The sequence below is a fragment of the Convolutriloba macropyga genome, chromosome 6 (genome assembly GCF_964194025.1).
Source record: "Convolutriloba macropyga chromosome 6, txConMacr16.3, whole genome shotgun sequence".
Taxonomy (NCBI): Eukaryota; Metazoa; Xenacoelomorpha; order Acoela; family Convolutidae; genus Convolutriloba; species Convolutriloba macropyga.
The window spans coordinates 57,342,417-57,370,298 of NC_134473.1; the positions used below are offsets into that span (position 1 = coordinate 57,342,417).

Consider the following 27,882-nt stretch of genomic DNA (forward strand, 5'->3'; position numbering starts at 1 on the left):
ACGTTATTGTCTTATATTTCTTTACAGACAGATATGTTGCTTGTCACGAAATTTAATTGATTGCCAGGAATCAATACCAGTTGTAGCATGAGTGTATTTGTTGAAATTAGTGCAAATTTGTCTCAACTTGAACTCGGATGAATTTGAACTAAATGTAGAGGTCGTTCCTGTGCAGAAGGGATTAAATTTCATATTTTTTGTGCGTAAATTAGTAAATCCAAATCACTTTCCCTCTAATTGGGGAAATAGAGGCCGTTGCGCTACCCTGAAGGAATAGAAAATTGCCTTTTGCTAATTTTATGGGAATGTTTTTGAACCAAATTATATGAAACAAAATGTTCTAAATTTGTTCCCTGTGAAGCCTCAGGGAATGTTTGAGCTTATGGAAGCGTTTACACTTAGTTTAGCAAGGTGACTTTCGTGAATAAAATAGTGTCAAAGGATACAATAAACACTTGAAGCTTCGGAAGAAAAACATGACAAAAAGAAAATACTTTTACTTTTGAGAGTTCTTTATATCTGTTTTGCATTTGTGTACAATTCGCATTCTTGTCATACTCACAGTTTTCCAGATTGTTATAAGATTTATAAGTTGCATGAAAATATCATTGTATGGTTTTCTCAATTTTTTCGAATAATTTGTTGAATTTGAGGTCTTTGCTTCCCCACTTGCCCTTTCCCTTTTTATTCCCGTTTGAAGAGGCAAAAATTATTTGAGCTGGATGTATTTATGAGCGTTCTATTTGTTGGTTTCAGAGCATAATATCCAAAACCTTGTATCCCGAGTATGACGACGCAAGATTTTGATTTGTTGACAAAAAGAACTTTTCTAAATCTAAACAGCACGCATTTAATAATTTGAATTTCACTTAGTAGATTCTGCTCTCTCCAGTTCAGTTGGCTGCGCGTATACTTGATAAAGATTTTTTAGCAGAAACAGAGCGTTTTTTGCCGGACTTCCGCTCGGAAGAGAACTTAGCAAAAAAAACGCAATTGAAAACCTTTTTTAGAAATAAAATTGCAATGAGAACTGTCTTCATCTAATACACCAATTAGCACCACACCTATAAGAAGAGAGTTATCATATGGCGACAGATGTTGAACGCGTACTTTTGCCAAAAAATGGCAATTCATGGAAATTGCCATAAACGGAAAAAAAGTTAATCTTCCATTAAACAAAAACAAAAACCGGAATTGGCCTCTACCTAATCTCACAAGACGACAACCAAACCGATATTAAACGGATCCGTGTTACCAAGAACTCAGACCTTTACAATCTATTTCAAAATTACAGTATTCGAGAAAATAACCACACCTCAACCACACTACCCATTCAAGATTGTATGAACATACCCATTCAAAATTGCAAGAGCATTTTTCCTAGCTAAGAGGAAGTACCACGCAGACAACTACAATACTTTTATGACACTGATGGAAGGCTATCAACCCTGAAACCCATTCGTATTTATCAACGACAAAACAACGATAGAAAGTGAGTCAGAAACTTGCAGCAAAAAACAAAGACAAACCAAACAGCTGAAACTGTAAACTCCGTCCGTGACTTAGCTAATTTGGAGAAGGACTGAATCTGTTTGTTCCACATAGACATTTCATGGACAAACTGATTGAAACGAGAAAACGGCAGCCCCAAGTCCGCCTCACGTATATCTGAAAAGATTCCCTGTAGTACCAAATGAAAACTGGCCTGAATATGAACTGTCGAGAGCAAGCAGTGCCGTATCTAGAACTCTCGATGCAGTTCTTCAGCGAGTGTATCGTCACCTACACTTAGTCGGCAATGTACTCAGCTATAACCTTCCGACTCCCCGAAAAGACAGAACGATCTAGACTCGAACAACTACGTAACCGTTTTGCTGGAGGAAACCAAGGACAAAACTTTGAGCCCAATTTGCAATGGAGAAAGTTAGATACATTGAAAGAGCAACCAGATGATTTCAGTTCTCCCATGCTTCGTCAACCTCGCAATTGTCAACCACGCGGCTCACAGACCTGAGTAACGAAAAAACATGACGTTTAAAGAAGAATTCATACAAGGAATGCAGTTCAAGTACATGAAAGTGTTGCTGAAGGAAAATGACATAACGGTAAACTAACTTTGGGTAATCATTAAAAGCGATTTGGAATTGATCAGATAAACCCCGAACCCCAATTTACAATGGCATTCAACACCTTAAATGCATCGGGCAGCCCTGCAATGGTGCAAGCCTTAGAAAACATAAAGGCAGCAGGAATAGCATCAATGCAAGTAGCACAGCCACATCATCGACGACAGGAGAGCAATCAGTACCTGCGCTCCCGAGGAGGAAACTACAGAGGCTACAATCATAACAGACAAACGTACCAAACTAATGGACGCCAAAGCGCCCTAGGATTCAGGATTAACTGCAACGTCCGAGGACGCGACAATGGCATCTGACAGAGATGTTGTTGGTACTATGTTCGCGAGGAGGGTCAAATTCCCAACGAAACGAACAAACTAATGACAGTAATTCACTGTGTCAGGCATCAATGAGAATATTCTGCTGAACAGGTGCTAGCCATGAGCACACTGCCCGAGATTGTCCAGAACGTCATCCAGCATACAGCTTTCAAAATATAGCAACAAAAATACTAAATCCAATGCATGTTTCTCTACAACATAAACGCGATAGCGTGAAAAACTATCAATAAATTAATATTGAAAGCAGTAGCAGACACTGGAGCATTTAGCAGCGCCATGTCGGAAAAAAATTGATAATATAAGCTGAAAACTTTACCAAAACTCAGAAAAAAACAAAACCTGGTTTTATTGTTTCTACAGTTTTTTTGAATCTAATTTATTTTTAGTCCAACTGATAATTGACAAAATTGGCCACCTACAATTTGAGGAATAGTTCTGGAAACACTTTCCGCCATCCTGCTTGGCTTTCCCGTCTTCAACAAGAAACAGATAATCATTGATGCCCACAATAGCTTGCTAAAAACCAAATCAACTTATACGCTCTCACCGAGAGAACATAGATCCCCGGAAGTGATCCCGTCAGAAATTTGACATACAGGAGCAAATTGGAAAGGTGGAACATACTGTAAAAATTTGAAAAACTGGCCTTTACAAGCATTCTTGACAAACATACACATTACCAAACAACCATACTACTTGCAATCGATACAACAGAAGTTCTACTCCACATTAGACAGGGTTTTCCAGTAGCAACATTCAAAATCATCACCCCAGAGCATGCTGGCTATCTGATACCACTGGAGCCAAAACTTTTCCAATAAAACATCTCAAAGAAAAGAATACAACAAATCGAAAAGTCGATAGAGAACAGTAAAAGGCAAGATATAACAAGATATATCACATAACAATAAAACACGGAAACGGACTCTTATTTCCAACCACAGAAAACAGTCAAACATCCAAGATGAGCACAGTTGCAAAACGCCTATATGACGAACTCGTGAAATTCAAAAATCTAGCGGCAATTGAACCACTCAAAAAAGGAAGACAGGAAAACTTTTCTGAACTCATTTAAATGGAGCAACATCCTGCTCTCTGACAAAGATAAAGAGAGAACAGAACAACTTTTAATAGAATTCAATGACATATTCATAATGCACCGCCTCGACATTAGATATGAACATTAGTAAGAGTTTTTGGGCTGCCATTGATTTGAGTGCTAATCGATTTTGCACATTGCGTTCTAGAAATATTTGTTATTAAGTGCTCTTGAACGAAGTTCATAGCAATTATTTTAAACGTGTCTTTTTATGCAAATCTTTTGCTTGACCGTTTTGACTTTTCGGGTGACTTTTACGCCCTTGACTTTTTGTTTTCGCTTGATCTAAAATTCTCTCTCGATCACAATTTCAAGCAGCTGAACTCAATTGGCGGCAATTTAATACTAAAAGTCAAATGAAAAGTGCGCCGAAACTGGTGCCATTTTTCACTTTAATTTTTATTAGTGGTATTTGTTAACTGAAGCAGGCTGCAATTGATTAGAGCTCCCACTAGTCGTTCGAGAACAATTCATCCGACGTTAGTCTGTTTATGTTTATCCTTCTAAACACTTCATTCACTGAATGTTTGAGCCTAATTGTTAGCTATTAATGATAATTTTAATAATAGTTTTGGTGACACACATACATAGGTGTAAGACTATTTTGAGTGAGGCTGGTCTTGTTTGTTTAGAAAAACCCTGCTGCCAATTACAAGCGCCAAACGATCCAGATTCCGCGCAAGCTGTGGCTGGATGTGCGCGACGCCCTCGATGAGTTATTCAAGGTAATGATAACTAAGTTACACAATGACCGAATTAGATGATGCTACAGAACAGAACATAGGAACTCGATTGAAATTTCCCCACCCAAAGTCCGGTTCTCGCTAAAACTGCTGGGGTGGGAGATTGTGAACTAGCGCAACTACTGTGATAATCGACCATTACTGCATTCGAACCAGCTTCTCTGCAATCCAGGTCAAACCACCTATCGCCAAATTTGAAAGTTAAATTTGATACCAGAACCAAAAAAGCCTCAAGCTTGCAGCTGGCTGACTTTTTTAGAAATCCCAAGTTGGAAAGGAGAGTGCTAAAATTAATAAAGCATAGATAAAATAGTTTTAAAATGAAAAAAGTAAAGCTAATGCTAATGAATCGGTTTAAGAGATTTTGTAAAATGTTATTTTGTGACTATTGGCCAGTCGTCGATGGACATAAAACTCCTCTGTATTTCATAGAAATAAACAAACATATAGAAGAAAACAAATAATACTTCGAGGATATCAGCGAGTTATTTTTGTGTCCGAACACAAAACATTGTTAGCATTCTTCGACAAATTTTTGCTTTCCGAGATCAATATAAATATGATTAGATTACAAGCTGTCATTAAAAACAGTAAAATTCAAATCCGAATTCCACAAGATGACCCATGTCCATTCTTTTCCTGATTTCGATTGAAATTCAGGAAGTGTTTTCCGAAAATATTTTGAAGTGCCACAAAAAGATAAGCGATAAAAAAATAGCCTACATCAGAATCTTTTAAGCATGAATGCTATAAAATAAACTCTCAAAAAGGTCATACTGCGAAGATTGCAACAAAGATTGGGGAAACTTTTTGACGTCTTCAATCTAAAAAGATATCTCCGAAGCGTCATTGGATGGCATTTATCTCAAGTTTGAATAGATAGCTATACATAGCTGGAAAAAATATTATTCTACCCTGTGGCCATTTTGATTTCAACATTCTGAAAAAATTGAATCTGGAAGATGAGTCAATATTTTAATCTTCAATCCTAAAAGATTACTTTTAAAATATTGCCAGATTTTTGTATTCTGAACACCAATTATTAATTTGAAAGAGGTCGATTTAATAGTAAATTTTCAATCCTTACTCATCGTGCTGTTGCTGAAACATCATAGAAATTGGCTGTAAAGCTTGCCCCCAAATATAAATTTTAATTTTTCAAACCTAAGAAAGAAAATCTAGAAATTGATCTAGAAAATTTCTGCGTTTAAATCTTAAAATGATTTTAATACAAGAGAGGGTAACTTGATCAAAAGTTTGAACACGAAGATACTGGTTGCTACAGAAAACATTCTTTAAAGAACGTCTCATGTTCCGAACTTCTTTTTCCGATTACAACTTTACGTTAGTTGTTAATAGCTGCCCTCATCTTCTCAGCAGGCTTTTATTGCGCTCCTTTTTTTTACCAATTCAAAGACTTTGAATTGCATTGGGACGCTGTCTTCTTCAAGCTCTCTGCACTTTGTTTTTTGAAGTTAAATTGAATTGATTTTGGTCACTCCTAAACGAAGTGGAGCGAAAAAGCGAGTAGTTTTGCGTCGTTAATTTTTTTCACTCCAATTTCAAAGTAGAGTGAGAACACGTTGTTTGAACAAAAATTCGCGGTCTTGATTGTGATATTTTGTTCACATGCGGCAATTTTTTTTTGGTTTTTGCTAATTTCATTTTTTGATCGGGTTTTCTAAGTGCTTTTACCAATCCGTTCATTGTCCATTCTAGATCTATCTTTTGTTTGGCCCGAAATCAAAATTAGATACGGGATAAACCCATAAAGAACAATTTTAGATGACCGCTGCTTGAAATTTTTTCTTAAGTCTTAGTTAGCATCTCTAATTCTTATTGGTTTAGATACTAGCCCTTGTAACTAAGAAGCAGATGCATGTCTAAAAGCAAAATGAAATCAAAATAGTTCGCACTTTAAAAATATGTTTGTACATCAATCAATTTTTTTCATTCTTCTGTTCTGTCAATCCTAATCAGGGGATATGAGAATCAATGGCGGCTATTTTTCGGCAAGCTGCCGTGTTTGTTTGCAATTTTGCATGGTATTAAAGGACCTAAATCAAATTTTATCAAAATTGCCAGAATTTTAATCAGATCCTGCCTTCTTGTAACTAGTATGCATCGTGGTTTTAAGTTCGATTACAACGTAGCAGCTAATAAAAAGTGCCTGGAGGTGGAAGAAAATGGTTTCTAGCTAAGCTAAAAATTTGTAATTTAAATACAATTGTGATTTTTGTTCTATGCTATATGTTTTTGAAAAAAAGTCCCATTTTTGCACGTAATGGAAAACTATCCATTCCCCTATCCCACCCACACTAACATATTACTATCGTTGAGAGCCTACTACTGCTTGCAAAATCGTGAAACAGTTGCTCGAAGAAATTTATTCTGTTAGAATTTGAAGTTTCGAGAGCTTTCATATGGTACAATTTTTTTTCAGGCGATAAAGTTCGGTCTTCTATTGTATGAAGAAAAAGATGGCCTCGCATAAATTGTCAGTGAAGAAATATTGTTACTATTACATCAAGAAATATTTACTATACATTTCAAGGCTCCTATAATCGAAACCCTCCTGTTGTTTGGAAGAATTTAGCCCTACGTTAGAGGGTTGTGTTTAGGAAACGGAGGCGTCGGCAGCGGCAGCTGAACAACAATTTCAGCACATTTCGTTGGAGGAAGAGCTAGCGATGGCTGAGCAACAGAGCCAAGAGTCTAGTCAAGAACAGCAGCAGCCCTCTGGTTCAAGTTCCGATCAAGCATCTCGAAGAAGCTGACAAACATTCAACACAATCTATAACACCATAAACTTTACATCATTCTTCTATCAATCAGTATATTTATTCTCACAACCATCAGTTGAGGTGTTTTTGGGTCTTCTCAATTGTTTTGACATGTTTGTATTCGTTGTTTGCAAAGCCAGCGCGGTTTTGATGCTCTAATACGCGTTTACTTGGCGCGTCGATGATTAAAATGATGACAGCTTTAATTGTGGCTCTGTAAATAATGTATAAGCTGCCATCAGCAATGACTTCTGATCATGATTCGTCGTCAAAAAATGAAAAGTACAACCTTTTGGGGCAGTTGAGATAATACGCAGTACACACTGGGTCGGAACTTTTAGCTACCCTCTTTTTAAAAGAGTAATATATCTGTGTTTGTTGTATTTAGTTTTGTTGAGCCATGCACACACTGAATGCTTAATCATATGCGTGGAGAAACGTCTGTTGTTGAATTCAAGCGGACTAAAGTTTTTAGAAAGAGGAGCTAACCGATCCTTTCAGATCATTAAAGAGTGCAATACGTGTAGTGCGAATCGTGTTATCTTTTCATAAAGTGAATATGGTCGGATTCTCGATCAATGCTGTATAATGTTCAATATCAATATCCAAGTCAGGAATTCGTGTCATGTGCAAATTTTGTATCCAAAAATATGTCAAATTGTAATTCAGAAATTGGTGTCGAAAATTTCTTTTCGGGTGTGTAATTGCCCGGTTCAAGAAAAGAGGCTACTCTCAAACTAAATTTAGCTGTAATATCTAAATTACTTAAACGTTGCGTTAATTATTAATTAATGTGAATAATTCCCAAATTGAAAGTGCACTTCTTGATTGACTAATACATTGGAAAGAAGCTTTTGTTTATTGCAGTTTTGTAATTCAACTTCAATAGTACTCTTCATTAATACTACTATTGTATCTCATTGTTCACGTGTCTAGTCATCCTAAGTACGTTGATCGTGATTTAGAGAATTGAGAGGACAATTATCATAGACCATCACGGATGTGATGATAAAAATTACATTACCGCCTCGACCCCGCTATCTATTAATAGTATGTGATTACCAATTAACACACTTCTATCATAAGAGTACAAAAAAACTGGAGAGAAGTTCCCCCTCAAGAGATCTGGTGATTTTAAATAATTAAAAAGTTAAAGTGCTGTACATCAAATGAAAATCAGGATTTATTATCTGCAAACTGTTGATTACAATCCGAGTACTCTATACTCCTTTGGAACGAATCGAAGTAACTTTATATTATGAACTCTCATCTTTTCTGTGGATAGAGGAGGTACGGTTGATTTGTAGTACCCAATTTACGGAGGTGAAAATTGGAAATCTTTTTCGGGTGCTATTTGTGGGAGGGTCATTACAAAACTGAAAAAAACTGTCGCATATTCTTGTCTTCTCAATTGTCTAATCGAAATTGTCTATTGACAAGTCTAATAGACGCTAAAATGTCTATTGGTCCGAACAATCTTCTGTTATCAAATGTGAAATAAATTCTTGGTTAGTAATAATTAAAGCTTTTTGTGTTTGCGCAATTTCAATTAAATCAAAAATGCAGTTGCTAATTGTTGAGGATGAAATAAGTCTTTTATAGCTCATGTTATTTTCCACTAGATTTCATAACCATTTGCAGAAATCTCTGCTAAGAGCTGGTCTCTTGCAGTTGAGTCGTTGTTTGTATTCTAGAATGTTTTATAGCAATGTGTACGGTAGTTCTCTTTTCTACTTTGCTTAGCTAGCTGTGATTTGCCTTAAATGTTGACTAATTAATAAAGCTAATCCTCATTTAATATTTTCACGTTGTCTTTTCAATTCAATATTTATCAAAGCAATTTTCTAAACCTAATCGTAGAACAACGAGTCAAGATTACATATACTCACAAGTGTCTTTAATAATGAGATCAGTTGGTGTAGGGCTAGGAATAGTGACGACAGAGCGTTTAGCCGACAACGAAAAAAATCCTACTTTGAGGAGTTTTTCGGTTGTCGGCGATCGTCGATAGCTCCAAGTTCAAGTGGATAACAAAAATTCTATTACTATGCAGACATTTAAATGACCATTGTTATAAAGATCTGAGAAGAATGACAATGCGTACAAGTATTCAATTTTTCGCCAGCGAGGATGATGAAAAGTCCCTCACAGCCTGATGAAAATGTAACCACCTCGTGTGCACGCGGTCGGTTATTTTTGAAAAAATTTCTTAAGAGATTCAAAGATTTTTGAGGCCAATAATCTGCCACTTCTGTGATAATTCATTTTGGAAGGCTTTTGTCCTCCGTTAACCTTCGGTAGAAATAACTTTACGCAACTACTCGCCGTACATCCGAAACTAGAGGTTCTGAATTGTCGCTGGAGGATAGCGTGCGACTTCCAGGATTTATAAAACAATTACAACGCTCATTTAACAACAGCTGTTCAGTAAGAAACTCATAATGATTTTTTACAGACAGCGTACGAACTTCAAAATTCAAGACTGCATCAAAGAACAAATTGCTCGTGATGTTAATTCATCTTATTTATAGTCAGTGACCTTGCTCGCATTAAGGCCACTTTTTCCTTGTTGACAGTTGTTTCGTTACAAACCAAATGCAAAACTACTTTCAGAAATCTGTGATTGGCACCAGCTCTGATCCGCACAGAAAGTGTTCCAACCTATTAAATAGTCATTTTGTCATGTGGATATGAGAAAAAATCGAGATAAGGCCAATATGTAAAAAATTTGAATGCCAATCTTGGAATAGAATAAAAATAATCCCAGATTTGAAAACTGCCAAAATTTTCTTAACGAAAAAGGGTGCATCAGTTTTCAACGGGATGATACCGAGAACAAGTTTCATAAATGTCCTCGGAAGGTGGTCGGTACCGGTCTAATTGAAACGAAGTGACAATAAATCTGAAAATTTGTGATATGACCTTTCGTTGATGTTTTATCCATTTAAATCAATTCAATAGAAAAACCACTAATTATCAAATTAAAAAATGAATTAGGTTCCCTTATGCCTCCAGGAAAAAACATAAGGGTTTTCAATACTGAAATTTTTTATCAATTTAAAAAATGAAATAGGTGCCCTTATAACTCCAAAAAAAACAAACTTTTTCATAATTGTGAATAAGCCCTACAACAGCAAAAAGGACGGTAATTACAGTAAAAACCAGGCAATTTTTTTATTAATTCCTGAAAACGCCTCAAGAAAGTAACTGAAACCCTAAGCTGTAGACTAGAGATATAAAATGGGTTGCTCTAAGCCTGATTAACGAGCCAACAGAAAGTACAATTGATAAGACTGCGTAATCGGAACAGAAGAACACGGGTAAAACTAATACTTCACTAAAATCCAAAGAGAACTGTCAATACTGGGCTTTTGAGAGATAGGACAGCAAACAAAACAAACAATCTGCGCAAAAGTTTATTAATTTTTTGAAATTACAGTGAAAATTTTCCTGAGATATACACTCGACATTTTACACAAAGTCTTACACACAAGGTTTTAAACAGCTAAGCAATGTCTGATTATATTGATAGAATTTCTTATTTGAGATTCAAAGATCTTGAGACCATTAATCTCCCATTTCTGTGACAATTCATATTTGACGGCATTTTTCCTCCGCTAACCTTCAGTAGAATTCAAATTACGCTACTACTTGCCGGATATCCGAAACTAGAACGATTAGGATGTGTTTCAATTTAAATCAATTCAATAGAAAAACCACTATTTATCAAATTAAAAAATGAATTAGGTTCCTTTATGACTCCAGAAAAAACATAAAGTTTTTCATTACTGAGAATAAGCCCTACGACAGCAAAAAGGACGGTAATTAAAGTAAAAACCAGGCAGTTTTTTAGTACTTCCTGAAAACGTCACAAGAAAGTAACTGAAACCCTAAGTTTTAGACTAGAGATATAAAATGGGTTGCTCTAAGCCTGAGTAACGAGCCAACAGAAAGTACAATTCATAAGACTGCGTAATCGGAACAGAAGAAAACGGGTAAAACTAATACTTCACTAAAATCCAAAGGGAACTGTCAATACTGGGCATTTGAGTGAGGGGACAGCAAACAAAACAAACAATATGCGCAAAAGTTTATTAATTTTTTGAAATTACAGTGAAAATTTACCTGAGATATACACTCGACATTTTACACAAAGTCTTACACACAAGGTTTTAAACAGCTAACCAATGTCTGATTATATTGATAGAATTTCTTATTTGATATTCAAAGATTTTGAGACCATTAATCTGGCATTTCTGTGACAATTTATATTTGACGGCATTTTTCCTCCGCTAACGTTCAGTAGAATTAAAATTACGCTACTACTTGCCGGATATCCGAAACTAGAACGATTAGGATGTGTTTCAATTTAAATCAATTCAAAATAAAAACCACTATTTGTCAAATTAAAAAATGAATTAGGTTCCCTTATGGTTCCAGAAAAAACATAAGGTTTTTCATTACTGAGAACAAGCCCTACGACAGCAAAAAGGACGGTAATTACAGTAAAAACCAGGCAATTTTTTAGTACTTCCTGAAAACGTCACAAGAAAGTAACTGAAACCCTAAGTTTTAGACTAGAGATATAAAATGTGTTGCTCTAAGCCTGATTAACGAGCCAACAGAAACTACAATTCATAAAACTGCGTAATCAGAACAGAAGAACACTGGTAAAACTAATACTTCCCTAAAATCCAAAGGGAACTGTCAGTATTGGGCTTTTGAAAGATAGGACAGCAAACAGAACAAAAAATCTGCTCAAAAATTTATCAATTTTTTGAAATTAGCGTGAAAGTTTACCTGAGAGATACACTCGACATTTTACATAAAGTCTTACACACAAGGTTTTAAACAGCTAAGCAATGTCTGATTATATTGATAGAATTTCTTATTTGATATTCAAAGATTTTGAGACCATTAATATGCCATTTCTGTGACAATTCATATTTGACGGCATTTTTCCTCCGCTGACCTTCAGTAGAATTCAAATTACGCTACTACTTGCCGGATATCCGAAACTAGAACGATTAGGATGTGTTTCAATTTAAATCAATTCAATAAAAAAACCACTATTTATCAAATTAAAAAACGAATTAGGTTCCCTTATGACTCCAGAAAAAACATAAGGTTTTTCATTACTGAGAATAAGCCCTAAGACAGCAAAAAGGACGGTAATTACATAAAAACCAGGCAATTTTTTTATTACTTCCTGAAAACTTCTCAAGAAAGTAACTGAAACCCTAAGTTGTAGACTAGAGATATAAAATGGGTTGCTCTAAGCCTGATTAACGAGCCAACATAAAGTACAATTCATAAGACTGCGTAATCGGAAAAGAAGAACACGGGTAAAACTAATACTTCACTAAAATCTAAAGGGAACTGTCAGTAGTTGGCTTTTGAAAGATAGGACAGCAAACGAAACAAACAATATGCGCAAAAGTTTATTAATTTTTTGAAATTACAGTGAAAATTTACCTGAGACATACACTCGAAATTTTACACAAAGTCTTACAAACAAGGTTTTAAACAGCTAAGCAATGTCTAATTATATTGATAGAATTTCTTATTTGATACTCAAAGATTTTGAGACCATTAATCTGCCATTTCTGTGACAATTCATATTTGACGGCATTTTTCCTCCGCTAACCTTCAGTAGAATTAAAATTACGCTACTACCTGCCAGATATCCGAAACTAGAACGATTAGGATGTGTTTCAATTTAAATCAATTCAATAGAAAAACCACTATTTATCAAATTAAAAAATGAATTAGGTTCTCTTATGACTCCAGAAAAAACATAAGGTTTTTCATTACTGAGAATAAGCCCTACGACAGCAAAAAGGACGGTGATTAAAGTAAAAACCAGGCAATTTTTTAGTACTTCCTGGAAACGTCACAAGAAAGTAACTGAAACCCTAAGTTTTAGACTAGAGATATAAAATGTGTTGCTCTAATCCTGATTAACGAGCCAACAGAAATTACAATTCATAAAACTGCGTAATCAGAACAGAAGAACACTGGTAAAACTAATACTTCCCTAAAATCCAAAGGGAACTGTCAGTATTGGGCTTTTGAAAGATAGGACAGCAAACAGAACAAACAATATGCTCAAAAATTTATCAATTTTTTGAAATTAGCGTGAAAGTTTACCTGAGAGATACCCTCGACTTCCGGTTTTAAACAGCTAAAGCAATGTCTGATTAGAAAAACTGTGTGACTTGTCATTAATGAACTTACGCACTAAGATAAAAATGAACAATGACAGGCAATTTTTCAAAAATATCTAACATTCAATAAAAAAAGAAAATAATATTGCAACTATAAAAACCATTTGTGGCCCCTTGACGGAATTTGGAAACATTTGAAACTATGCACAAAAAGTTGAACTACAGTTTGAAAAGCAAAAAGTAGTGTAAAAAATCTTTCATCCTAACTTGACATCGGAATGAAGCATTGCACGCCTTTAATAGACTTCCGTATTTGTTCTCGCGTTGAATGGAATCAGCTCTCACCTATGACTTTGATCACTCAAATTTGTCTTAAAAAATATGTGAGCACGTCTTAAAAAAGAGACAATATGATAACAGAATCCAACTTCTTTGAAGTCCGAAGAACCACGAGGTTGATACAGCTAAGAAAAGCTGACATAGAGAACAATTTAAAGAAAAATTGGATCAATTTTTTGCCTTCCGGATTGTGAAAAGTGGAAAACAGCCGAAATTTTTTCTCGAGAGATCAAAAATTGGAAATATCTCTTCAACAATCGATTCAGTTGGTGAACGAGTCTTCAATGTGACCAATTTTTTTTATATCGGCAAAGATACCGATCATCAAACATTGACGTAACGAGAAAAACTAGGTTGACATAAACCTCCTAATCCCCAAATAAATTTGGCGGTTGGAACATTATCCGAATGACTAACAAGGAACAAGTTGGCTCTGATTTTTTTTAAATCGAATTATATACCCCTGTGTGCAAAATGCTTCATTGTCGAAATTTTTCACCACAAACTTGAAAAAGCGGTTGAAGTTGACAGAATCGATCTTCAATGGTCATCGCCCCGTTCAAAGTGGCCAGGAAAGGGTGGAGAATAACTTCACACTAAAAAAAGTTCAGGTAAATTTACCTTAACGCAGTTAAGGTAAACCTTTGTTAAGGTAAAATTAAGGTAACAATTACCTTAACTTTACCTTAACTTGAGTTAAGGTAAAAAATTACCTGATCTGTGTTAAGGTAAAATTACTGTAAGTTAACTTAAATTTTTTTTAACTTTCTGCACTACATAATTGTATATTTTCAATAAAATTATCAAACAAAATGTAGAATTTTATTAAAAGAGCTTTACAATGATATTAATATGAAGCAATTTGAGCTAATATTTGTTGACCTACACTACATCAAACACCAAATATACTTTCAGTGAGCGCTCAAAATTAACAAAAAAGCAGCAACGCACCAATTTTGCAAAAATTAGCATTTTTATTTTTCACACGCCTTTGTTTGTGTAAAAACTGCTCACAAACCGATGTCGAGTGGTACCGATGCACTAAAAAAGGTCCAAAATAGCTTTTTCTAAGAAAACATAAATACTCGATTATTCACTTTCAATTGATCCTAGAAGAGGTTCACCAAAACGCACCATTGGTGTAGATTTACATATATGGCTGAAAAGTTTATTATAAGAACTCTACAATGATATTTAAATGAAGCAATTTGAGCTAATATTTGTTGAACAAGCTAAGATTTTCCCATCCTCCTTTGGCGCCTACACAACCCAGTTTTTTGTACCTTTTCTCTTTTTCTCTCGCTTTTTTTAATTTGCTCCCCGCTCTGTTTGGTTTTTAACAGTTTTGTTTTTCTGTTTCTTCTGCCTCGCCCCTTTTTCGCTCTTTCGTTTTTTTGGCGTCCGCGCTCCTCTTTTCTTGCTCCCTTCCTCTTTTTGTCTTAGCTTTTTTGGGTCTCTTTCTTTTCTTTGACGTCTAGACTGCCTTCTGGTTTAGGTGCGGCTCCCTAGTGGGCCTCAGCAATGCACCCTTTCCAGTCATCAAAGAAACTAAAGATTCTCATGAACAAGCTAAGACTTTTTCCCCATTCGACTATGTACATAGGGTTTACCTTAATGTTTCAGGTAATTTTACCTGAAAATTTTTTACCTGAACCGGTTCAGGTAGTCTTGCCTTACCTGAACTTTTCCTTAACACACGTTAACGCACCTTAATTTTACCTTAAATTCGTTAGTTTTTACCTGAAATTTACCTGAAAAATTAAGGGGGCACCACCTGAACTTTTACCTTAACATACCTTAACTTACCTTAAAAACACCTTAAATTTTTACCTTATATTTTAAGGTAAATTTACCTTAACTATTTTAATTTACCTTAAAAGTTCAGGTTAAATTTAAGGTATTTTTAAGGTAAATTTCAGGTATTTATTCAAGTACTTTTACCTTAAATTTTAAGGTAATTTTTACGCGTTTTTCAGGTAAGTTTAGGTAATTTTACCTTAACTGTTCAGGTTTGTTTTTCAGGTAAATTTAAGGTATGTTCAATTAAAAGTTCAGGTGGTGCCCCCTTAATTTTTCAGGTAATTTTCAGTTAAAGTTGAGGTAAGTTAAGGTAAGTTAAGGTAAGGCAAAACTACCTGAACGTGTCAGGTAAGTTAAGGTATTTTTTCAGTTAAATTTACCTGAACTTTATTTAGTGTGTTCCTTATTGCCTTTTTGCAAAGAAAAGTGTCCCTTATTGGCATTAAAGTTTTGAGACTTTCAGAAGCAAGCCTGCATCCGAAGTTATAAGAAAGAATCTCGGTTTGGTCTATCATCTCTGCTTGAATAACTTAGGTTTGAAACCCCCTATCAGCTTATCGAATTCCCAAATAACCAAGTTTGTAACTTAACCCTAACCTACAAAATAACCTGGGTTATAACCTCATCCGGGGCTATATTATTTATGCTAGTCTGCTAAAGGCAAAAACATTGATAACGTTAACAAAGGCTTCAATCTCATGAAATCGTGGATAAAAAGCGTAAATTATAAATGAGTTGAGTTATAAGATAATAAATAAATGACAAATAATGGAAATGGAAAATCAACAACATAAATTTAGTCTTCAGGATAAAACTGATCAATTTCATCTTTCAGTTTGGCCACTACCACATTCCGCTTTAGCTTCAAAGTGGGACCTAGGTCCCCGGCAGCTATGCTGAAGTCCCGATCCAGGATCTCAAACTTCTGCACTTTTTGGGCATTGGAGGTTGCTTCAGTCAAGTTGTACTGCTTGATGGCATCTTCGACCATTTTGCGGATTCTGTCGTCCTGTTTTGCCTCGGAGACTGTACTGATTCCGGTGAGTCCTCCTCTCTCCAGACATCGCTTCGTCCAGTTAGTCAACATGTCAGTGGGCCATTCCTGGCCGTTCTCGTCAGTTCGGAAATTACACTAAAATGTACACTTGGTAACAGCTCCAGTTCAGAAGGGATGGAAGGCTATCTTGCAAGATTCTTGTATTAAAAGTTAATCTTGCGAGATACAAGTTTGTCTTGCAAGATTTTGGCCAAATTGTGCAAGATGAAATTCTTCAATCGATTAGGGAGTGAGTCGGGGAGATTACACAGCTAAAAACCTGTTTCTTTCTCTACGTAGAAAAAATGCTTGTTAAACTTACTGCGTGATATTATGACTTTTTTGTCTTCAAAAGGAAAATGAAATGCCAGTTTTCGTGTGCTGTTTTTTTCAGTTTTCAGCAGTTACTGCATCTGAATAAAGTATTGATAAGAAAGAAAAGAATGAAAGCATTCATTTCTTTGATTGAGGGTACAACGAAATAATTGAAAAACATCAACAAATAACATTATAATCTCGTATCAAAGTGGACTCTCCTAGGTGTTAACACCTTTCACTTGAGGGCCCAAATAAAAGTGCTTCAGAATCTTGACGGTTCGGTTAATTAGAAAACTGTTCCCAAATTTTTATAATCTTCTCTATTTTAACAAAATTTCTTTTTATGCGATTATCTTTCTTTAGTTATATTTTCAATGAGTGTCCTATGCGTAAGCTCCTGACAAAAACATCTTTGTTTTAACACATCGAACTTCTTTAATAGCAACGACAAATTTTTATTTCAATATTTTCTTACTATAGAGAAAATTTTGTTGCGAAATTCAAAATTCACTATTTTAAAATTTCTTTCAACTTTAGTTAATCGATAGAAAAGTTCTCAAAGGAATGCTTAGTTATGGTTAAGAATTATCATATTTTGTCTTTTGTGCTTTATTGGCTAGAGATTAAAGCAAAGATTGTGATTGAGAGGAGTCGGAACATTGTGTGAGCGCACATTACCGAGCTTCCTTTTTGAATTCTACGATAAACATGGTCTTGCAAGATTAACATGGATTCTCGATTTGGATAAACATGCAAATTGAGCCATGCTTAAAAAAGTCAAGGTCAATAACTTATTTCTACGATGAACAACGTCGGTCTTGCGAGATTAACATTGGGATTCGCTTTGAGTAAACTGAAATTTAACCCCAAAAAGTTACCTTGAGTGTGACGAAGCATGCCAGGAACTTCCTCTTGTCTCCCACGACGAGCACATTGCTTATTAAGTCCTCACAATTGGCCTTGATCGCTTCCTCGATCGGAACTGGGGGCACATTCTCTCCCCCAGCTGTTATGATCAACTCCTTTAACCTGCCAGTTATGAACAACTGTCCCTTCTCACTGAGTCTGCCCATGTCTCCTGTCCTGAAGTAGAGTTCACCTTCGATCTCTGTGAGACACGCTTTCGTCTCGTCTTCTCTGTTGAGGTAACCAGAAAACACGTTCTGGCCAGCAAGCAGCACTTCTTCAGTAGTAGGGTCGATTTTCACCTAAACAGCATTCAGGCATGAAGTCGGAAAAGGAAAAAAAGAGAAAAATTTCTGAAATTATTATAAAAGAAAACATTTGCTCTAAGATAGTGAATTTAGCGCAAATTTTTCCAAATATTAAGAATTAAATAAATAATGATATAACCAATTGAAAATAATAACTAAATATAAAAATCTAACAAGAATGTTGGTCCAATTAAGCAATTTGATTGCCCAATGTACAATTATGAGTCATAGTCAGGGTATTTGACTGTGGGGCCGTGGGAAGAGGGATTAACGTGGGGGTAGTGGTGATGATACTGACCTTGTATTTTGGGTCGAGGAGTGTCCCTGCACTGCCTATCTCGAAGTCCTTCATGTCTTCTGCACTCATGATGGGATACTGGGCCACGTGCGCACCCGACACTTCACTCAGACCGTAACCTAGTGATTAAAAAATTTGAAATATTACAAGGGATCCAATTTTACTTGCAAGATTTCAATCACTAACTTTTTATGTCATTTTTTTCTTTTTGTGGTTTCTGCGTAATCGCAGTGGAACAGCATTAGGCCTACAGTAGCCTGTTTTCAGCTGCCCTTTTTCTTATTATTCCCCACATTTCAGACTGATCTTTTCATGAGGAATTAAACTTGTGGAACCTGTCCAACGATCATTAATCTGTTTCAAGCATACTGCTCAATTAATTAAAGGTTTATTCACACTTCAACCACGAGTCGTGTCGTGTCATAATCTTGGCAGTATTAAATCGTTCAATATTTGAATTCGTTCATCTCGTTTACTCTTTCGAGGGGGGGGGGGGGGGGGTTTCATAAGTAGGCATTAATTTCACACTTTTTTCTTAATAACAAATTTCGAAATATTTCTGCCATACTAGACCCAATGCCTTATTTGAGTATCACAGTAATAAGCATAGAGGTCAAATGAGGTCAAAAAATTGCTAACATCGTAATGCAAATTTTTCCAAATTTGATTTTGTAGACTATTTTGTTTTGTTCGGAACAAATAAAAGTACCTTATGAGCTCAAATCAGTATTCACCAGTTATCAGAACAGAAACTTCATACAAAAAGTCTTTTAGTAAAGTCTTTTTGACATTCCTTACGTTTTGCTCAGTTAGTAAGTTTCTTTGAAGAGAGAAATCACAGCGGAAAATGTAAAATTCTGAAATTCTGCAATAATTGTCTCGAATAAATGAAACAATGCAAATTTGCTTTTGTTGTGCTATGGAAATGAGTTTTGACTCTCATTTTTGCTAATATATCTATTCTCTAATTGTTTGCTTTTTGTTTTGGTGTATTTTGAAATTTCCGTTTTGAGCTGTTCAGAAGTCTTTTTCAATTAATTTCTGATCAGATGAACGTTTGAATTTGTTAGCTAATTTTTCACAATTATAATCAATAGAGGAGCAGATTTGCTTTCCATTTTGTCATTTAGCGTGGCTCCCGGCACTAAGTTATAGCAAGTTTAAAATCAGCTTCAGTTATTTAGTTTAAGAGAATGTATCAATGTGGCAAGAAAAATACATTGAAGAAATTAGGGAAAACTTTTGGAAAGTAACAAAGTTTTTTTTGCAGAATTTTGTTTTTGTGAGCTCCTAAATGTTTAATATGTGTTTTAGTGAACTTTGCTTTAGTGAGCTCCTAAATGTGTAAAATGTGTGATAATTTATTAATTTCAAACATTTAGGAGCTCACTAAAACAAAATTCTTCAAAAAAAAACTTTACAGCTTTTCAAAAGTTTTCCCTAATTTCTTAAATGTTTTTTTTCTTGCCACATTGATACATTCTCTTTAAACTAAATAACTGCAGCTGAAGTAGAAGATTTTAAGTTTGCTATAATTTGCGAAGACGGAAACTTATCAACTTCTGTTTGTTCCTAATGATGATCAAAACGCCTAATGATGATCAAAACGCTATTAATGTCACTTTCGGATCAGTACCTCAAAGTGTGATAGGAAAGCCACAAGCAAGTACTCCACTTTGTGCAGGAAAGTCCTTTGGGAGTGAGTATTTTATAAAAAGAGATTTTTCACTAAAAGCTGCTTTTTCACTAAGATTTAAAATCCTGGCTTTTTCTTTTACCTTTTTCTCCTAATTTTACTTTTCAAAATTTCCTTTAAATCCCTTCCCTCCTTAGCTTTAGCTTTGTAACTTGCTTAAGATTTGAAATCCTGACTTTTCTTCTTAATCCCGACTTTTCTTTTACTTTTCTTCCAGTTTTATTCTCACCTTCAAAAGTCTTAAGCTCAAAAGTCTTTACTTTTTGCTCAGTTTTATCCCTCATCTTCAAAGTCTTATTAGAAAATTTTTCGAGAAGTCAGAGCCTCTTTGAGGCTGAGTTTTAAAATGAGCCAAATTGAAAGGCTTTTATCTGAAGCCAGAATGACGGCAGAAGAATCAACGCAAGACGAAAGCGATTTTACTGAAGTAAGGAATAAAAGAAAACGCTTCAGAAAAGTGCCAACTCCCATCAACAACGTAAGACCAATGATTGTTTCAATTGACCCAAGACCATCACAAATTCAGTTTGCAAAAGCAATCAGGTCGAAGTTTCCAGCCGTCAAGATCAAGCAAATAAGAGAACTGAGGAACAATACCGACTTCTTTATTCAGCCAGAGGACCTCACTTCAAGAGAATGCTTGATGCTGTCACTAAACCTAAATCAGGCCTTTCCAAATGCCAAAGTCAACGCCAGGAACACACTTCCCAAGCCTAAAACTAAACCAAGTTTCGTCATTGTAAATGTTCACCACAGCATTACTGAAGATGAGGTAAAGGAAGAACTTTTAAATAACAACGCAATGAACGTCACCAAAGTTTCACGAATAACAAGTCGAGCAACGGGCCAGCCAACAAAATTAATACGCGTGATCACGGAATCCAACAACCAAGTCAACGCAGCTCAAAAACATGGCGTCAAAATAGGCTGGCAGCTATACCGATGTGAAGCAAGCCGCGAACCACCACATGTTATGCAATGTTTCAAATGCCAGAAATTTGGCCACTCAGCAAGGGATTGCACTAATGCAATTCGATGTCTTCGCTGCTCGCAAGATCATAGTGTAAAAGAATGCAATATTGCAAAAGAAAATGCCAAATGCTCAAACTGTGGTGGTGCTCATGCTACAGTTTATCGAGGCTGTCCAGCATATCAGCATAAGTTAGCAGAGGCCTCAAAAAAGATAAATGAGAACAAATTCTCAGCCGTAACTAATAAACAGAGCTCTCAAGCAAAGACTGACCTAACGCCATCAACTGAAAAAATTGCTGTTCTAGTAGCTGAAGTCCTGAGCAAGATACGAACAGTTCTTAACACTATGTCCTACAGTGACATAATAAATATTGTCTCTAACAGCGCCTCACGTATCTTCAATGAAAAATTGATGGCCAGAGAATACATGACAGCATAAAAAGCGCAAATACAACTCCTGTTATTTCAACTCAAACAAACAATTTACCAAACAGCCAAAACTTTGTCGCGGACTAAACAACAAAATAAGTGATCTGATTTTGTTTTCAACAGAAAAAGAAATAGATGTAATTTGTGTAAATGAAGTTAAGAACTAGAAAAAAACAACCTCCCTCAACAACTACATTGTTGCATCAGAAACCTTCAACAACGGTCATCATGGCTCTGCTATCTTAGTGAAGAACAGCATTGTTATCAAAAGAAGAGAACCAGTAGAAAAAGAAACTGATAGCAATGGAAGAACACTAGAAATACTTAAAATTTGCCTTAAGTTGCCCTCTTTCGATAATTTTTGGATAATAACTGCTTACAATTCCCCTGGAAAGCTACTCTCGACCGATAAAATATTTTCAGGAAAGTTGAAAAATGTCTTCATATGTGGCGACTTCAATGCTCCCCACCATGAACTAAACTGCTCCTACGATTCTGAAAATGGGGAACAACTCCTATATATTATTGACGAGGGCACTTTTAAACTGCTGAACAACGGTTATCACACCTATCAGTCGTTTGATGGAAAATGCAAAAATATGTTAGATCTGCACTTTTGCGATAATTCACTTTTTGCGCATTTTAACAACTTTCAAGTATCAGAAGATTTAGGCAGCTATCACAAAGTTACAATTACGACCCTGAACCTGAGAAAAGGTGAAGTTTTTCAACTAAAATCAAAAATCAACTACAGAAAGTTTAGAGAACATGCAAGAAAATTACACAGATCATCAAATCTCTGGCCTGTGAAGTATCCAAAAAAGAATGAATTCAATAAATTTAGCACCAGTTTAATTGAGTTAATACACAAATCTCTGGAAGACTCCTGCATTAAAAAGAAAGAGCTCCCCTACAGTGTTGAGACGCAAAAACTGATTAAAATGAGGAGAAAAAGGCGAAGAGAGCTCAAAATAGCAGTTGGCGATCACTATACCTCTTTAAGAACGGAGATAAATTACCTACAGAAAGAAATTAAACGATCAATGATGCGATCAGAAGACAGAAAAAGAGCAAAGGTCTTGGAAAGTGCATGTGATAAGGGTAGCAAAGGCTTCTGGAAAGCAATAAAAGAACTAACTAATAAAAACGAGCCCAAACAAAAAACAGCAGAATACCCAAAATTATTCTATAAAGATTGTGTGGCGGTCACCGACAAGGAGAAAAGTGAAATGTTTAAACAGCTGCTAAAGGACACAATGAAAAATCACGAAACGGACTCATCAATAATTTCTGAACTCTGCGACAATATTGAAAATGAAACAGAAGCAATAATAAATACAAATGAACATACTGAACAACTGGGCATTGTGGTTACCACAAAAGAATTTGATGAAATCTTGAAAGAGACGAGAAAAACATGCCCTGGGCCGGACAAAATCTGCTACAAAATCCTTGAAGAATTACCCAAGAATGTTAAAGCCCTTGCCTGTCTCCTCATATCTAGCTCCATAAACAACTCCTTTGTTCCATTTAACTGGAAAGAATCCCAGATAAAAATGATACCAAAACAAGACAAAGACCGATCGAAGGCTGAAAACTACCGACCCATTAGTCTTACAAACTGCATAGCCAAAATATGTGAAACTGTTGTAAAAAATATTGTTATGGAATATTGTGAAAGCCAAAATATATTCGGCGAGACTCAGAGTGCTTACAGGAAACACCGCTGCACAACAGACAACCTCATTAAACTCACTCAGCACGTCAGTGAAGCCCTTCAGTGGTCCGAAATGGTTGGTTTCGTTTGCTAGGATGTCGAAAAAGCGTTCGATGCTGTATGGCGCCTAGGACTCGTGCACAAATTAAACTCGATAGGGCTAAAGAATTCGGTCACAAGATGGATAAATTCATTCTTGTCGCAAAGGAATGTCTTTGTGAAGATAAACTCCACTGTCAGTGATAGTTTCAGCCCGACAGCTGGAGTACCTCAAGGGAGCGTAATTGCTCCCATTCTCTTTCTCATTTACGTCAGTGGTTTGCCGCAAATAAAAGCCCAGATCTCACAGTTCGCTGACGACTTTGCCCTCTACTAAAGGTCACGATCCCCGAAATTAATCGAAAAACATCTCCAATCATCACTGAATAGTCTAATTAATTGGTGCGACTCATTGAAAATCAAAATTAACCCAAATAAAACTCATTACCTGATCTTTAAAAACCCCTCAAAGAAAGAATCTTCTCTAGAGCTCAACATTAAAGGAATTACCATTCAGAAGACACAATCGATAAATTTCTTGGGTATCATTCTTACTCCAAACCTCAAATGGAATGAACATTGCAAAGATTTAATACGAAGAGCGAACAGCAGGCTATTTCAACTCTGGAAGCTTAGTAACCTAAACGTTAACGAAGAAAGCCTAATTTTGGTTTACAAATCTTGGATCAGACCACTCTTTCTGTACTCAAATGCTTGCTGGCTGGATCAATCGCATGCCCTTATCAATAAAATACAAAACGTTCAAAACCGAGCCCTACGAATTTGCCTTCGAAAACCAAGATGGTATCAGACTCAAAACCTCCACGAAGAGGCAAACATGAAGCCAATCAGAGAAATGCAGATTGAACTGGCCAACAGGTATATTCAAAGGGCAATCAAAAACAACATACTGTCTGTATCAGAGCTGATATATAAGAAACGACAGTGCCCGCTCAACTTTTGCAAAAGCACTCTTGATCATCTAAATTACTAAATTTCACGGCCGCATACGCAATAGACTAGTGGCTAAGATGACTGCTCAGAATAGTGACCGACTAAACAAAAGGAGGATCAATCCCAGTTTAATCTGGGAAATTCAATATAAAAGATCTTCATCTTTCAAACAACAGAAATGGGATCAATGACTAAAGAAAAACAAAAACTAAGAGATTAAAACTAAGGAAACAGGGGAAAAATACAACAATAAACAGGAAAACAAATCTACAGATAGTGCAAATGAAAAACTGGCAGTCGGATAACCAAAAGTAGCTGTCGAGTGGCACAGTTGCGAAGAGCACAAAAAAAGGATTAATGATGTAAACACTACTACGGTTCGAGTCCAACTCCAGCAACTTTACATTTATTTTATTGAGGCGTTTCCTCCATCCAATAAACTGCAGCAAAATTTTAACGTCTTGAAAAAGAGGAAAGTGGCGCAGTTAACAACAGCGCGTGGATTATCAACGAAAGAATAAACATTTCTTTTCTCCGACCCGGGCTCGAATCCAGCTCAGTTGCCTCCAACTTTCCTTATTATTATTATAATTAATTTTTTCCCTCTATATTAACAATATGAAAAACAACAGAACCATCAGACGTGTTAAATGTATTCGGCCAGCCGCTCGCTTAGTCAATTCGGGGCCAAATACAACTCAGTCTTTGCCATTCTCTGACCATCTCATTCAATTGTCTTCATCTGTTTGGCCAGCCGCTCGCCTAGTCAATTCGGGGCTGAACAGATCACAGTTGTCATCAATATCTCTATGCTTAGTTACTGACCAACACTTACGCCTTCTTTCGAAGCCTCTCATTTCTACTTTATTGTAAACTATTTTACTTTTTCACTCAACACTCCACTGATTTAAAAGGAAAACGTCTTTGAGATTAAACAAAAACATTAACTCTTGTGCTGCGCGTGGTTTGGTTTCAGTGGTTTTATGGTTTAGGTTAGCGTAGCACTTTTATTGATCAATTTCTTAATTCTGTCACTTTTATGTTAATGCGTTTTTCCAGTCAGAAACAACGCTTTTGTTTATTCTGTTTCTCCCTCTCTTCATTAATCATAATCGTTCTTTTTTTTCCTCCTCAATCTTTTCTTTCTCGACAACGAAGCAGGACTATTTGAAATCAGGGACACCAATCTAAGCCCTATCTATAATTGAATCGAGCGGACAGCAACATATTTGAATGAAAGCTGAATTTTTTTTTAACATCATACATGACACTTAGCGCGGACCGCTAAAAAAAACAGCACAACTGGGAGCTTCGGTTCGAAACCGTTCAAGTCAGTTTTTCGATCTCCGTTTTAAACTTGCAACGACTTAAACATTGAAAGAACAAAGCTTTGAAACGAAAATCTTGCAGAAAAATAAGTCAACTTAGTGCAGTGAACTATCACCTCGAAGAAACAGAACATCAAGACGCGTGGGTTCGAATCCCACCCACGCCCATCGAGCATTTAAAGCTTTCCCATTCAATTTTAATTTATTTTTTTTGTTGTAATTTATCATACTTACCTGAAGAAACTATCACACTCATTTTAAACAATTTCCACGAGGCTAGCCAAGAAAACGATCCAATAGCGTTTGTATACGTCAAGTTCAGCCAGCAGAAGTCCTCCATGGTACTTGAAATGGCTGAGTGCATCCGAGGCAGAGCAAGTCTTCTACTACAGTTATATAGAACTTTAAATCTTAATCGGAACTTCTCAAACTCAATTTTTTAAACTAAAACTTCTCTTACTGTGTATATAACTGTGTATATAGCTTCTTTCACCTCTGGTTGTACATAAATTGTATTATATTATTAACTTCTGTTTGTTCCAGTTTGCCATTTCCTAATTATTAAGTAACATCTGCTTTCTTAACCAACGAACAAAAATCTTTGCTTAACTACTGCCTATGAAGGATTAAATCTGACCACAGAGATCCTCCTTGCTTATAGTTTGACTTATTCTTATTGTGGCAAAAAGATGATCGAATTAATTTTGATAATTTCCCTTGATTTTAATCCCGATTGCAAAAAAAGAAGACTTTACAAGCCTGCAAGGTCATCTAAGCTTTGGCACAGGGTATTTTCTGCACTTATGGTGTTAAATAATTAAAAATTATCAAAACTTCGCTCCTGATTTTGTTGTACAGTTTTGGAGCGTTTTTGATTTTTTTTTGCACAAATATGTATTCAGGGATTCGATTAAAAATACGTTGTTGGAAATTCTGACAATTATCTTTTAAAACTACAAAGATGCAAAAAAATCAAATTACTCACAAGTTAACGGTTTTTTAAGCATGCAGTTTTGATTTTGGTTTTGTTGGAATACTTGACACCAATGGAAAAGTTGACCTTTTGATCTTTGTTTTTTGTTCAGGCTTATAAACAGTTATAGTTAAAGCGTTCGTGAAAATGCATTCTTTGTAAATTTATCAATGATAGCATTAAATTGTTGAGTATCTAAAAAAACCTGGTTTTCAATTGAATTCAATGACTATAAATGGTATCTATTTCAATTAGTGCGAAAACAAAACAAAAACAACCATTTTTATACGAAATTGACTAATACTTCTTGTCGTTAATGCATTAGGAATAGAAAGCTCGTTATTTTCGGAAGCCTGTTTTTTTTACAAATTTTTAGTTCTTCTCATCTTCTCGGCTGATCTTGATAACATATCCTGCAAGGTTAATGTTAGATGTTGGAACTGTCTAGGCGCAACAGCCCTCTTGTCCAGTTTTGAGCGGAAGGAGCTTTGAGCGGAATTCTCTGTATTGAAATCGAATTCCACATAATTTTTGAGTTCATCGAATCGAGCGTTAGATGTTATTTTGGCGCGGTTACGATATTCTAAAAATGGAATCCTTCAGTAAAATGCCACCTGATCAACTCATAGTACTGTATTTTTTAATAGTAACAATATCAAGCGTGGTGGGGGCGGGCGATATTTTGGACCTATTCTGCTGTGAGCCCTGCTTAGAGGGTTAACTTTTACGCCACCAGGCGGGCCCATGTGCATTTTACATAGTATAACGAGCTAATAACAACACATAGTTCGTAATTGGAGGGGGGGGGGCATAAAGATCACTGAGACGAGGGGGGCTTTATAGAATAGAGCCGATATTTTTCGTGCAACTTTTAACTGAGACCAACACTGACCTTGACAAATGGGCATATCTAATTTGAGCCAGAACCTCTGTGTATCTTCGAGGAGAGGAGCTCCACCAGATATGGAATAAACAACTTCATCCAACCCAATTTTCCTCTTGAGAGATGCAATCACTCCCCTGGCAGTGTAAGTGCCCCATGGCTCTGGTTCACCCCTCATCGCACACTCGTTGGCAATGAGAACCTAATAAACATAACAAAATAACAATCTGATTTAAACCGATTTGTATAATTCTCATCAGAAAGCTTCAGAAAGAAAAAAGACTTCAAGCGATTTTGAAATTTGATTTGGTCGGCATTTTACATAAAATTTTACTGGTATTTTGTACTGGATACGTTTCAGAATAATAAAGATAACCAACGTTAAGTAAATTTTTACCTTAACTTCTTTTAGGGTAAATTTAAGGTAATTTTAACTCTGTTAAGGTAAATTTACCTTAACTTTATTTAGTGTGAAATTGCCGTTTTTCTGTAATTGACAATTAGAAAGGCATTCCCTCTGAAAAACAACGTGTTTTTTTGCATTTGCAAATGAGTTATCAAACAAGTTGAGCTAAGATTGAACAACAAAAATCAGCCACGAATTGAAATAGTTCCGAAGTTCTTCAAAAAAAA

At 35.8% G+C, this 27,882-nt stretch overlaps 2 protein-coding genes across 4 annotated transcripts in view; one reads left to right on the top strand and one right to left on the bottom strand.

Moving 5' to 3' along the window:
• The window catches only part of LOC142341791 (transcriptional regulator protein Pur-beta-like), a 73,831-nt gene extending 65,736 nt beyond the window's left edge, over window positions 1–8,095 (top strand). For both annotated transcript variants that reach the window (XM_075393025.1, XM_075393026.1), the window contains 2 exons: window positions 4,193–4,285; window positions 6,925–8,095. In XM_075393025.1, coding sequence (XP_075249140.1) covers window positions 4,193–4,285; window positions 6,925–7,080 — 249 coding nt within the window. In that variant the 3' untranslated portion in view covers window positions 7,081–8,095. The remainder of the gene's footprint in view (window positions 1–4,192; window positions 4,286–6,924) is intronic.
• An 8,001-nt stretch (window positions 8,096–16,096) lies between these two features.
• LOC142341792 (long-chain-fatty-acid--CoA ligase ACSBG2-like) overlaps window positions 16,097–27,882 on the bottom strand; it is a 36,774-nt gene continuing 24,988 nt past the window's right edge. For both annotated transcript variants that reach the window (XM_075393028.1, XM_075393027.1), the window contains exons 6-9: window positions 27,259–27,451; window positions 18,259–18,377; window positions 17,625–17,954; window positions 16,097–16,524 (exon numbers count right to left, since the gene is read on the bottom strand). In XM_075393028.1, coding sequence (XP_075249143.1) covers window positions 16,189–16,524; window positions 17,625–17,954; window positions 18,259–18,377; window positions 27,259–27,451 — 978 coding nt within the window. In that variant the 3' untranslated portion in view covers window positions 16,097–16,188. The remainder of the gene's footprint in view (window positions 16,525–17,624; window positions 17,955–18,258; window positions 18,378–27,258; window positions 27,452–27,882) is intronic.